The sequence below is a fragment of the Solanum tuberosum genome, unplaced genomic scaffold, assembly GCF_000226075.1.
Source record: "Solanum tuberosum cultivar DM 1-3 516 R44 unplaced genomic scaffold, SolTub_3.0 scf00726, whole genome shotgun sequence".
Taxonomy (NCBI): Eukaryota; Viridiplantae; Streptophyta; class Magnoliopsida; order Solanales; family Solanaceae; genus Solanum; species Solanum tuberosum.
The window spans coordinates 92,937-105,954 of NW_006239697.1; the positions used below are offsets into that span (position 1 = coordinate 92,937).

A 13,018-nucleotide genomic window follows, 5' to 3' on the forward strand; every position below is an offset into this window, starting at 1 on the left:
TAAACTGTGAACTATTAGGTTAGGCTGGTTTTATGCAGGTTGTAGTTGTGGAGGTTCGGTTGGGGTGTAAGGAGTACCCGTATTCTATCCCCTTAGCTTGTGTTTAGAGGTTTACTTGCTGAGTACCGTGTGATTTGGTACTCACCCCTTGCTACTACATTTTTTTGTAGGTTACTAGCCCAGACCTTTGTGATATTTTTTTTCCTCCTTGTCTGAGGCTTCTTGTGGAGGTTTGTGAGGTAGCTGCTTGTCATTTCAGCGGACCTTCTTTCTCCTTATTTATGACCTAGTTCTATGCTAGAAACAATGTCATTTGAGACTTGTATTTTTTTTTTCAATTTTGTTATAACACATTAGAGACTTGTACACTTAACAACCAAATTTTGGGAGTATTTTTGTGTTTATTATAAAAATTTCTGCATTTATTTGTAATGGTTGAGTTTTAGGCTGACTTGTCTTGGTGGGATAAGACGAGTGCCATCACGTCGGTTGGGGTGTAAGGAGTACCCGTATTCTATCCCCTTAGCTTGTGTTTAGAGGTTTACTTGCTGAGTACCGTGTGATTTGGTACTCACCCCTTGCTACTACATTTTTTTGTAGGTTACTAGCCCAGACCTTTGTGATATTTTTTTTCCTCCTTGTCTGAGGCTTCTTGTGGAGGTTTGTGAGGTAGCTGCTTGTCATTTCAGCGGACCTTCTTTCTCCTTATTTATGACCTAGTTCTATGCTAGAAACAATGTCATTTGAGACTTGTATTTTTTTTTTCAATTTTGTTATAACACATTAGAGACTTGTACACTTAACAACCAAATTTTGGGAGTATTTTTGTGTTTATTATAAAAATTTCTGCATTTATTTGTAATGGTTGAGTTTTAGGCTGACTTGTCTTGGTGGGATAAGATGAGTGCCATCACGTCCATTTTTGGGTCGTGACACCTAAATATGCCATGATATTCTTGTAGCTATAAAAACTTGTTATTGAGGATAAAATAAAAGTTTAAGTTCAATTATTTCAAAATAAAAAAATTATCATTGTCATTTTAAAGGACTAATAAAGACATAATGTCATTCTCTTTTAGCAACAAAAGTGTTGTATTTTGTATCGTCTTTGTTTTGATAAGATGTGAATGATATTATTATATATAAATTACTACATGAAGCGCTAACTATTGAGTAAAGTGAGAATTTGCTATAGTGCATTGGTTTGATTGATGACCCATTAATGTTTTCAAGTACATGAGTGTTAATTGTCTATCGAAATTTCTGTATACATTTTAAATGCTTCGTTATGACTCCCAACAATATACAACAGTCAAAATAGTTGAATCACAGCATACTATAAAGATATATAACATGTAAATTATTTATCTCAAAGAAGAAAAGAAGTAGAGGTTTCTCATTTGATAAAATAAAATGTCGTTTCCAAATGGCTCAAATTTTAGTGTGTTTGGATGAAACCTTACGTGTCTATCAACAAAGGCCTCTTTATCATGCAAATTCAAAATGATCAACACGTAACAACCCCTCCATCTACTTGTCTTAACTCCATCTATTATATTACTCATATCTCTCCTCTCTGCTTTTCCACTCTTCATCTACAATCCTTAACAACAAAAAGAAGAAGAATGCAGACTCAGCCTCGTCATGAGCAGCAGCTTTCTCGTCAGGTGGCCAAGACCACCACTGCTGTCACTGTTGGTGGTTCACTCATGGTGCTTTCCGGGTTAACTCTGGCGGCTACCGTTATCGGTCTAGCTATAGTTACCCCTTTGCTGGTGATTTTCAGCCCTGTTTTGGTACCTGCTGTTATAACTCTTGGGTTGATCCTTGGTGGGTTTTTGGCTTCTGGTGGTTTTGGAGCTACTGCTTCTTTTGTTTTCTACTGGATGTACAGATATGTCACGGGGAAGCACCCGATCGGAGCAACCAAGATCGATTACGCGAGGGATAAGATTGCACATGCGGCAAATGATGTCAAGGAGAAGGCGGAGCAGTTGGGGCACCAAGCACAGCAGCAGATTAAGGGTTGAAGAGAGATTCAGTAGCTCTTTTTATTTTTAATGCAAGCATGTACCTTTTAATCGTTTGTTTGAGAATGTTGGTTTTTGTGGTAGATATCAATGGTTCTGTAACTTGATTTACTAATTAACGAGTCTGTTATTAAAATACCCAAATCCTTGTTAGTTCCTTGCTTCCTTTAAGCTTTTAGTTGAAAATGACGCCAATCATTTTTGGCACACGCTATAAAGACAAGCATGAATAGGAGGCCACCTTCTACCAAAATTATTGGCCGACAGTGAAATTACTGCAAATCTCAAAAGTAACTTACTGCAAATATATGCGCGTTACAAACAAGAAGAAACATTGTACTGGAAAAGGCAGAAACATGAAAAAAGCTAAAATTGGTTTAAACATCTCACATCCATAAAAGCCTCTAGACAGCACCATTGGCCTAAACGTTTTTGGAAATAGCAATAACGTTGAAGTTGATTGAGTCTGGATTTTTCTCGATTATCTTTTTGATAACTCTGGCTGCATCCTGTAATAAATGAGAAATACTTCCATGTCACAAAACGCATAATGGGGAGATAAAGGGTGTACAAAATCGAACCAAACCGCAAACGGAGTCAAATCGGAAAAAAAAACCCGACTAGTGGTTGGTTTGACTTGGTTTGGTGTTGAAAAAAAACCCGACTATATTTGGGTTGGTTTGGTTTTAACTAAAAAAATCAACATTTTATACATAAAAATGTTTATTTTGATATAATTTTTAAATATTTCTTCTACTTTTTCATAGTTTTTATCTTTTAATATATTATTTCAAGTTTGAAACTTAAATCTTGAATGGTTCCATAAAGATTATAATCCATAGATGTTGCTAATTATAATAAAACTTAAATCAAAATCAAATTAATACTAATGCAAAAAGAAAATCAATTCAACACTAAGAATGACAATAATATTGAATATTTGTTCTTTAGTTTTACATTGGTTTAGACAATTAAAGTACATATTCTAATTTTAATTTCCTTTAATATTTAGTCATGTAACTGATACTTATTAAACTTGTTTTAGCATGATTTAGTACTTTTAAATTATGATAATTTTCATTATGACTTGTTAATTTGCAATATTTGTTTTACGCGATTTCATTATTATTATTATTATTATTTTTTGGATATTTTAGTGTCATTAATCATATCATTGTTTGTGTTGTATTCCTAAAAAACACCTTAGATAGTTGTATTTTGGTAGGACTGGAGAAATATTTGAAGTACAAGTAAATTATGTGTTTGTATGAATACTAGCGGAAAAACCCGAAAACCCGAAAAACTCTGAAAAAACCCGAGTTTTATTGGTTTGGTTTGATTTATAGATTTAAAAATCCGACACAAATGGTTTGGTTTGATATTTGAAAAACCCGAACCAACCCAACCATGTACACCCCTAGATAAAAGGAACTTTTGTTTAAAAGTACTACTTAAAAACATTGAAGTTTACAGAGTCATACAAGTATATGATGTGAACTTTAGTTTAAAAGAACTTCTGAAAAAACGCCAAATCTTATGTAGGAGTATAAACTAAACCTTAATCCCAATTAATTGATATTTGCTTATAAGTGATATTTCTCCAGATTTGGGACCGATAATGTGATCACACGTACTGAAGAGATCCAAATTAAATTGGATGAAGCCGCGAAGGTTAGGTCTGGGTGCGAAACAAAGAAATTAGGCAACAGTCACTGACTAATTGTCATCGCTCAGTGAACTTCCCTCCCAGAGCATGGACATAATTACTTACCTTTAATAAGCTGTTTGGAGAGGATGCACCATGTGTAATAGGTCCTGCCCTCCTTCCATCAAGTTCATAGAGTTGTCCTGCAATGTGACCAAAGCTTGTGTGACTTTCAATTCCTCACCCATCATGAGTCGAGTTGAGTAATGTTGAATTGTCTAGTCAACAATCACTATATTATTCATGTCGTGGACAAAGATATAGTCATGATGCAATTTTTTCATTTCCCATAACATGCGCTCCTAGTGCTCCCCAATTTATAGTTGTTAAACTTAGGGAAAAAGAGGTTTCTCATTAGTATCAATGGACGGCAGTATGTTCTCTAAAGGAAGTGATAGGCCTAGCAGACATCTTCATAAATACAAGCTTTCATGTTTTCACAAGAAAATTACAGAAAGTGAAATGTAAATTAATGGAGATCCCAGACCCTCTAGGTGGTAGTATGCTCCATATCAACCGAACTCCTTAAACACACTCTGCAGAAAGCTACAAATGGAGTAACAGTCAAGTCGACTCCCAACAATACTCGAAAAAAAGTGAATCAACCTTGCAACTTTCTACACCAAAGCCATATTAGTAGACACTAGCAGTCTAGCATAAAGTTTGTAATGCCCAAGCACTCAGTTTACACTCCAGATGACAAATAACTACCTTCTTAACTTGGAAGCAGAATGCAGACAGTGCTTAAGTCAATTCTACGGATCACAGATACTGAGGGAGTGAGAGAAAGAGTGGAATGGAGAAGGAAATACCATCAACACAGGCGAAGCAGATGAAATGAGTGTTCACATCGTCAGTAGCCTGCAGAATGAACTCACCAGATTGATGCACATAAAACATGAAAAAACATCAAAAAGGAAATAGTGACATGTATTTTATGTCCTATACATGGGATTGTTAAACCAACAAAAGGAGTTGTCACTTCAATGGGAAAACTGATATAGAGGAAGTTTCTGACTTCATGGTCTTAAAATCCAATCAATTTAGTTGCACATCTTCAAAAAGATTTAACATAAAGCCAGCAAATGTTTTTTTCCATCTTCCATAAATCATATTCTAAAAAATTAGAACTATCTTCCATTTGAAGTTTTTAACAGAGTTTGAACTGAGGTCCACACAAAACTCTCAAACAATCTCTATATTGGCTTGCATAATAACAAAAAACTACAGCCCCTGGCTCTTGCATATCTCAGTTGCAAGAGCAGAAGCACGCAAATCCACAAAAGTGTGAGCTTTAGGAAGAGTAAATGCACCAGAGCCTAATAACAAGGTTGTTGGTTATCAACTATCTCCAAACCATCAAAACCTCTGGTGTTTGTGTTGCACACAGTTGCCAGGATTAGAGGTAGCCTCTAACATGCCCAAACTCTCTCATGCAAACAAGCCAGAGCTCAACAAGAAAGTTGTTGGTCTTCAACAAACTGCAAGCCATCAAAATCTCTGGTGTATCACAATTCACACACAATTTCCACAGAAGGCTTAGAGGTGCCAGTCTCCTATAACATGCCCAAATACTTTTTTCATGTCTCTCTGTTCCACTAATGTCGAGAAAACAAAGAGGCTGTCATAGCAGCAAACACATAGAGAAACATCCGGAACTGTGAGCTCCGGGAAATCTAAATGTACAAAAGCTGAAACCAAATATAGAAAGTTGTTCACAGCAACATTCTTTAGATCAGCAAAAGCTAAGCTGCTGCTGCCACATCACAACAGCGACACCAGGCTTGAAGGTACCACCATACATTTTTATATTTTATTTAAAAAGGGGAAATGGGGAAGGGATTACAAGATAAGGAATTAAACCCTCACCAAATATGTGAAAGTATAGGTTACCAACTGGACTACCCTACTTGGTTGCATGAATTCTTCTTCATGTTTTTCGTACTAGATCAGATCCTCCTCATTTGTGGTTGCCAATTCTCTAAATAAAATTATCTTTCTTCTTTTAAGAAAATGTCAAGAATACTCATAGATCATTGATTCAATTAATATGTCAATACATTGATGAATATTTATTCTCCGACTTACTTTACTTCTAAGTGCACCAAGGAATAATTAAGTACCAATGGAATCTTATATCAGTAATTGAAAGCATTAAGGACAAGCTGAAGGTTTTTGAATATGTTCAGCTTCAGTTTTACTTCACAGAAGCAAATAGTGTCGCGGACTCAATGACTAATGAAGGATTGAAGCTCGAGGGACAGATTTGGTATGATGAATTTGAGCAGCTTTTCAGAAAAATTAAGGCACAAATGGTAATGGATAGCATACAAATGCCTAGTTTCTGGAGTAGGCATAGATTTAGGATGAGCACTGTTTATTTGAGATATATTAGAAACACATAGATTATTCAATTCTGACCTCAGTATCACCAGCAGTGGCTGCCACTGAATGAGCAACTTCCATTTCCCTATCGTTTTCAAGGAACAAAGCACGCTGTAAATTTGTACCGGAATGTATTAGCATTGGATGACTAGAAGGATGTGACTGGCCACTAACTTCAATAACCAAAATTAATACCTGCATTGGGTCCATGCTTGAAGTTGATTTAAAGAACTTGTCCAAGAATGAACCCTCGGCTAAATGAAAAAAAAAAAACAAGCATGTCAAAACTCGGGGAAAAAAAGAAAAGAAGAACTAGGATGGAAAAAAGAGAACAGCAAAAAGGGAAGAAAAAAACGATATAGTGAACATGTAAAAAATAAAACAAAAGAATATATCTTCCAAGTTGACAAGACTGCCAATAATAAAAGAGCTTTGTGTAATTACCATAGTTCAGAGAATTTCATCTAACCACCAAAATTCTCAAGATCTTATCTCTGGTCAGGCATTTCTCAGACTATGATAATGAATGAAGAGCCTTTCCCCCTAATACTATCATCACACAACGAATCAAGCTCTTAACAGAGTAATATACTACTTGGTGCAACCATCTGTTATGATACTACCAGAAACTCTTAAGTACTCCCACCTCTAAATTACATACTTAATGCAAAGAGTTGAAACCTTCATGGTGAGAATCAGTTCATGATATATATAGAACATCAAATGACTTACTAAGTTTTATCTGAGAGGTGATATTCCCGATAGCATGAAGAAGACCAATTGTTCCGCATGCATTTCCCACTGTTTGTTTCATGTAGTAAACTGTACTACTGGGATCCTGCACCTGCCAGAAACCTCTCAAGAATAATTATTATTATGAAGCCAAATATAAGGCATAAATGTAGAAATACTCAAATGCTCCAACTCAACTTGGTCAAATAAATAGAGAAGAAACAGATAATTAAGTATATTAAGGAGATATTTAGAAGGGGCGAAAAAAAGATGTTGTAGTGATGACTGATTTATGTGACTGATGAAATATAAAATCAAGTTTCTGTTACCTGTCAAAGCCATGTATAAGATGACCTTGCATTGTCTATTAAACTCACTTAGAAAACAACCTGTCTAAAGGACCACTTAGGCACACTGGTATGGTTTCACGACAGCAGCCAATAAAGATAAAGCCGGAGTTCAACGAACTGGAGAATGTTGTACACAGCAGGAAAGCAAGCAAAAAGGAACAAATGAAATAATCAGATCCAAGAGAGAAAGGATTTTGGTAACTGATAGCAAGGAGACCAAGCACTGGCAACTGCAAACCCCACTTCCCCTTTCAAAAGTTAAAAAAGAAAGAGGCAAGAGGGAACTTCCTAGGACTGGTGATGGACAAAGTTTCACACCAAGAACTGCATAAGCAGGTACAATGACATTTAAGTAATTGCACACCCCAACAAGAGAGAGACTAAATGGCACAATTTGCCTAACGGAATCACTCATCAATAAGAAGAAAAAAATCTAAGGTTGGAAGCAAAGAACTAACGAAAATGAGTAGTTTATAAAGAAATGGTCATCCAATTCACCTTTGTTTCTCTGTCTTGCTTCATTCTCTCTTCTTCACTCTGCACGCACATGGCAGAAAATTAATTAGCTGACCAGGATCATCGACATAAACCAGTTAACATCAAACTAAAATAACAACAAACCTGCGATGTGAGAGGATAAAGAAATAAAACAGCAAGCACTGGCTTTGGCACCATCTCCAGAAGTTCTTCATCTAACCCATAAACATCACAGCACTCTGCCTCATTCGGTGGAACACCAAGACCCCAAAGAAACTGCTCGATAAAAAAACACATAAATTAGGAACTTCATTAATCTTTTTCATTTCTACCTTCATGTCTATGATTTTCCTCCTCCTTCAGCTTCCTATAGTTTAACAAACCATATATAAATTTTGATTACACGATTCTCAACCTAGTTAAGAAATACTTTCACATACTAAAGCCAACAACAACAACAAACCCAGTGAAATCCCACAAGTAGAGTCAGGGGAAGGTATAGCATACGCAGTACGCACACCTTACCACTATCTAGTAGAGGTAGAAAGGCTGTTTTCGAAAAACTTTACATACTATAGCCAAACTTATCAAATCTAATACATGGTGGGAAACATACTTAGTTGATTGAGTCAGTTCTCAACCAATATTTAGGTCCCCTCATCCCATTTTATATGACACCATACTACTTGACTACATTTTTTTCATATATCCCATACTCCTAATAACTATTTTCAAGCACAAAACATTGCGACTTTGTAAATTTTAAGTATCTAAATCTAACTCTTAAACAATTAAATAATGTTCGATTTGTCCAAAAATTAGCTAGTTTGACCACAGAATTTCAAATAGATCATGATTTTGGGACGGAGAGAGAGTAATAGCTTAAATTCATTCCATATACTACTGATTCAGAAGACGGTAAATACCATTAACTGAGATTATTTGAAATAGCGAAACAAAAAGAGGATACAAATGAAAATCGAAGCGATAGAAAAAAAGGAGTGAAGGTACCTGATTCATGACATCCGGGTTAGCTTCAAGAGGAAGCCATCTCTTCTTAGAGCTTGTGCTTTCGGCCATGGATTCCTTTTCTCTATTTTACTCTCTCTCTACCTCGATCGCCTTCTCCCCTTTATATATAGTTATGGGAAGGGCTTTATGGTGGGGGGTTTTTAATCATTTTCTTGTACCCTTGTGTTTTTATTTTTCTTTTTTACTAGAGTATCATTTTTTGTTTGTTTTTAAAATTTAAATAAAATATAATAGATCACTAAATCAATTTACCAGCATATTGAATATTTAAAGTTGAAAAAAATAACAAAATGAAGAATTTAAATTCAAAGGTATACTATAATGCTATTTAGCAAGTTATTAACACCAGATACTTTTCCAGGAGTGCATTTGATAGTTTCAAATATATTTCTTTTTTAAATAGCATTATTATCAGAAGAGCAAGTTTTCAATTTTTACGGAGTATGGAGAAAATACTATTAAAAAATGAACCCTACAATACACGAAACTTCATATAACATATTTTTGTATGAGTGTTTACTGTTACTAAAAGAATTTTGAGGAGATTTACACTTATCATCTATTTATATTTTTCAATTTAATCACTTGATGTCCGAAACAAGTGACGATAATCAATCTAAATTTGTGTCGAATAGACCTAATAAGCGAGTTGAAACGCTCCTAATTAAAAAATACTTCAATCTATTTGATTATGTGAATGTCAAACAAAATTTGACTCAAGGCCAAACCTATTAAAAAATATCTAAATATCGTGGTTGTCAATTTAATAGATCTCACTTGCATTGTAAATTGACAACCACGATATAGTAACTCTAGCATTGTGCCAAGTCTTGTTCTCACATCTTTCACTAGCTAACATGCAAAAACCTCTTTTGAATTCTGCCATTCTTGATATCCATTTTCTCTTCATAAGAATGTATTAGACTTAAGCTCGACGAACGCATTGCTCTAGTCGAAGCTGCTTTAGAGGAGGACCAATATTTGGCTTAGTCCTCTGGGGGCACCGCCATTTTCCTGTTGTTTCCAAAGCACTAGGATGCAAGTTGGTTGTTTCTGTGAGTACCTTTCTAGTCAAACCCTGCTTGTGGCAGTTTGATGCAACAGTGACTCCACTTAAAGGAGACTGAACTGCAGCTGGCGTTGGCAAAGGACTTTTGTTCTGCACTTGACTATTTCTACTCTTTCTGGTTGATATAAAACCATTCTCTCCAAAGTCATTTATGTGATTTTCTTTGTCAATGATTTCTGCTGCTTTCCGTTTGGATAACTTCTGACTTAACACACTCATCTCCATCCTATTTTTAGATTGCACATCATCAGCAGGTTCTACACTATCTTCAGATTTCGAACTGTTCTCTGCAGAATCTTTCCTGTGAATTGGATGTCTGTATAATTTTTCACCTTCACAGCTTGAATGATCGATGGTGCAGGATACTTTGCAGTTAACTTCTTGAGGAAAAATGGTCTCCAAGTGTTCTCCATCACTCTCTTTGAAGACCATGTCAATGTATCTTGGTGAACCACAATTGCTATTCTCCGTTGTCTTGTGATTTAGTGTCTGTTGAGAAATCCTCTCATGAGACATTCCATTGGATATTCTTGTGTTCTTTGTCCAATCAGCCTCCTGATCCTTCAAAGCATACAAACACGAAGGAAATCATCAAGGGAATTTATGACAATATGGTAAGGTAGACCTCAATTATGTAGCTGAAGTGTCAGTTATCTTCTTTGCATGGTAGAAACAATTGTATAACTAACAGAATCGGAGATGAGATGGTTTATATGCATAGCTACCAGCCAACTGAAAATACCTAAGTTTCTAACTAACTAAAGACAGAATAGATCTTTTAATGTTTCTCTCTGTCTTTGTTTTGTACAGATGTTCAACTATGTGATCCAACACTGTAACTCAATGTAATCTTATTGTATATTCTAGGTACTGATCCCTCCAGCCAAAAAGGTTCGTACAATCTCAGAAAGATAAAATCCATCTGTTTGTTGATCTACAGCTTAAGGTTCTACGTTTACTTTGAGTGTACATTCAATAAATCAACATCTAAAGCATGAGTTCACAAAGAATTGATGTAGATCAAGAGTATGTATGAAAGGAGTTTGATTCAGCTGAAGGTTCTAAGTTTACCTTTGAGGCAGTTTGATGCTCGTACTTGTCATCATGGATAAAAGGAGTTCCTAATGAATTCCTAAAATTCTGAGGTTCCTCACCGCCACTATATCCATTCGTACACACTTTGTCATCTAATTCTTTCTCATGATCTGGAAGTATGGAATCTTGAATAGTATCCACTTTTGGAGATTCATAAACATAGCTAGAGAACCAGTTCCGGATGTCTGGAGGCTCTGATAAAGACCATATATGGTAACAAAGATTAGCATTCACAAATATTATCATTGCCTGCTTAAAAAAATGGAAACTTTTGTATTAGGAGGTGAAAGGATCACACTTACCTGAAGCAAGTGAAATGTCATCTGAAGACTCCACATCCTAAAGCAAGTACATAAAATCATGGTTTAGTAAGAGAACACAGGAGAGACGATCCAAAACAAATCTATGTGCTACACTGTCCAGAAAGGAACTCTTCGATACATGACTTGATGTTTGTCAATCCATACAATATTTTGCAAATTTTCCTCACACAAAATTGCTCATCTACTTCCAATAAATATTTCTGAACTTCACAGACTATGGGGAACATGCTAATGGAAATAATCAGAGAATTGTAACATTATTATCAAAATCCACCACCAAGACGTAGCACTTCAAAATAGACTTGGATTCCAATTAAAAGTTTGCACAGTGGAAATTGAAACAACAATAGAAAATAAAACTTGCCTGACCTACCCATTTGTTATCTGCAACAGAATTTGTACACTGCTCAAGGTCTTTTGAAGCCATATTGACTCCAGAAGACAAACTGTTGCTTTTCCCATTTGTTCGATTTTCAGCAGAATTATCTTCCTCCCTACTGTTGATGTCTTCTTTGCATCCTCTGGAGCTAGTATCCTCATTGAAACTGATGTCAATTGATTCAGGGACTATAGTATCATCACTATCAGCCAATAGGGGAGTTTCAGGCACAAAACTTGAGAAACAGTCCTTGGTATCTAAAGGCTCTGATAGCACTGACATAGGGACAGAAAGTCAGCTTCGTACAAATTTCATACAAGCAATTTTGATATACAAATTTAAGGGAAAGAGATGAACTGGCAACTTTAGTATGTGGTCTAGTTTCTACTTTCTCGGCATATATAAGGTTCTAAAATCCACTTCTTTCTACTGAGATGCCAGAAAACAATAGTAAGCAATACTTAATAGTATGTTAGCCTAACTTACCAGAAGAAAATGGGATATCATCTGAAGCTCTCCAAACCTGTGAAACAACCACTAGAGTAATATTACTAATCTTAAAAATGGTAGTATTCATTAACAATCTACAACTTTTAAAGCTCTTAATAACTATAAGATTGAATTCAAGAAGCAGAAAACAAAAATCTCTTTAATGTTGAGACTCTAATGTAAGGGTTTCTGAGTATAATCATATCTTATGATCACAGTAAATTGCATAGCTTAACAGACCTAATAATATCCCTGTGGCTTAAACTTTTTAACAAGGGGTTGATATTTCCTTTTTTTTTCCCTTTCTCATGAGGGGGTTGAGTCAATTCAACAAATTTATTGTTTTTTCCACAAATTTAAATGAAAAGGGGGGAATCTAAAGATAAGGTTTAAGGGATAAGACTTGAAGCTCAACTACCTTAGTTGGAAGTTTGATATCTCCTTGTGAAGCTACATTCTCACCACAATGCAAGGAATCAGCTTTCTTTCTTTTCCTGCCATCTCCCGAATCTTGAAAATCATCAATCTCACTCAACACCGGCGAATCATACACATAGCTCGAGAACCAATTTCCAATATGAAGAGGCTCTATTTGTTCAAACAAGAAAAACCCAATGAAAAAAAATAATAGATTGAACCTTCTAGATTAACTCTTTGGGGAAAATATGCATACCAGAAGGAACCGACAGTGAGTCTACAGAATCTAACACCTGCAATTCAAAGTTGCTCATTCAGTGATTAAGTTTAATTTCCTTTTTGTTAGCAGAATAAAAAACAATAAACTAGTGTTTCGCCATGGATTTTGAGACTACTAATTACAAAACAAAACAAAAAATCCAAGTAAAATGAATGTACAAACACAATTCATAAATTAAAATTTTCAAAATCTGTGGTCAAATGGTAGCTTCCGGGATTACCTGCTTCGACATCTGGCTAGAGAAATAAGAACAAT

General features: G+C 35.4%; 3 protein-coding genes across 4 annotated transcripts; 1 reads left to right on the forward strand and 2 right to left on the reverse strand.

Moving 5' to 3' along the window:
• Nucleotides 1-1,422: 1,422 nt before the first annotated feature.
• Nucleotides 1,423-2,213, forward strand: LOC102598162 (oleosin 1-like). Its single transcript, XM_006367403.2, has one exon. It carries the CDS (start codon nt 1,452-1,454, stop codon nt 2,028-2,030), a length of 579 nt encoding a protein of 192 aa, XP_006367465.2. The 5' UTR covers nt 1,423-1,451; the 3' UTR covers nt 2,031-2,213.
• Nucleotides 2,214-2,312: 99 nt separating this feature from the next.
• Nucleotides 2,313-8,856, reverse strand: LOC102598496 (ubiquitin carboxyl-terminal hydrolase isozyme L3-like). Of its 2 annotated transcripts, none has more exons than XM_015305435.1 (9): nt 8,691-8,856; nt 7,824-7,955; nt 7,701-7,739; nt 6,853-6,958; nt 6,316-6,374; nt 6,157-6,231; nt 4,548-4,596; nt 3,802-3,878; nt 2,313-2,539 (listed from the first exon to the last, which is right to left on the reverse strand). In XM_015305435.1, the coding sequence occupies exons 1-9, from the start codon at nt 8,757-8,759 to the stop codon at nt 2,453-2,455; spliced, it is 693 nt and encodes a 230-aa protein (XP_015160921.1). In that variant the 5' UTR covers nt 8,760-8,856; the 3' UTR covers nt 2,313-2,452. The 2 variants fall into 2 exon arrangements, with proteins under 2 accessions (XP_015160921.1, XP_006367466.1); XM_006367404.2 differs by having other exon boundaries at nt 6,853-6,964; nt 8,691-8,855.
• A 547-nt stretch (nt 8,857-9,403) lies between these two features.
• On the reverse strand, nt 9,404-13,018 carry LOC102599051 (uncharacterized). Its single transcript, XM_006367405.2, has 8 exons — nt 12,984-13,018; nt 12,740-12,776; nt 12,485-12,654; nt 12,064-12,100; nt 11,572-11,852; nt 11,178-11,214; nt 10,852-11,069; nt 9,404-10,341 (listed from the first exon to the last, which is right to left on the reverse strand). Exons 1-8 carry the CDS (start codon nt 12,993-12,995, stop codon nt 9,637-9,639), a joined length of 1,497 nt encoding a protein of 498 aa, XP_006367467.2. The 5' UTR covers nt 12,996-13,018; the 3' UTR covers nt 9,404-9,636.

Coding starts and splice junctions, on each gene's coding strand:
- LOC102598162 (XM_006367403.2), top strand. CDS start 1,452: ATGAAACCTTACGTGTCTATCAACAAAGGCCTCTTTATCATGCAAATT.
- LOC102598496 (XM_006367404.2), bottom strand. CDS start 8,759: ATGGCCGAAAGCACAAGCTCTAAGAAGAGATGGCTTCCTCTTGAAGCT. Junction 7,956..8,690: donor ACCCGGATGTCATGAATCAG/GTACCTTCACTC, acceptor TTTATCGAGCAG/TTTCTTTGGGGTCTTGGTGT. Junction 2,540..3,801: donor CTCCAAACAGCTTATTAAAG/GTAAGTAATTAT, acceptor CATTTATTACAG/GATGCAGCCAGAGTTATCAA.
- LOC102599051 (XM_006367405.2), bottom strand. Junction 11,215..11,571: donor CTGTTGCAGATAACAAATGG/GTAGGTCAGGCA, acceptor TACTTGCTTTAG/GATGTGGAGTCTTCAGATGA. Junction 11,070..11,177: donor TGACATTTCACTTGCTTCAG/GTAAGTGTGATC, acceptor GGTCTTTATCAG/AGCCTCCAGACATCCGGAAC.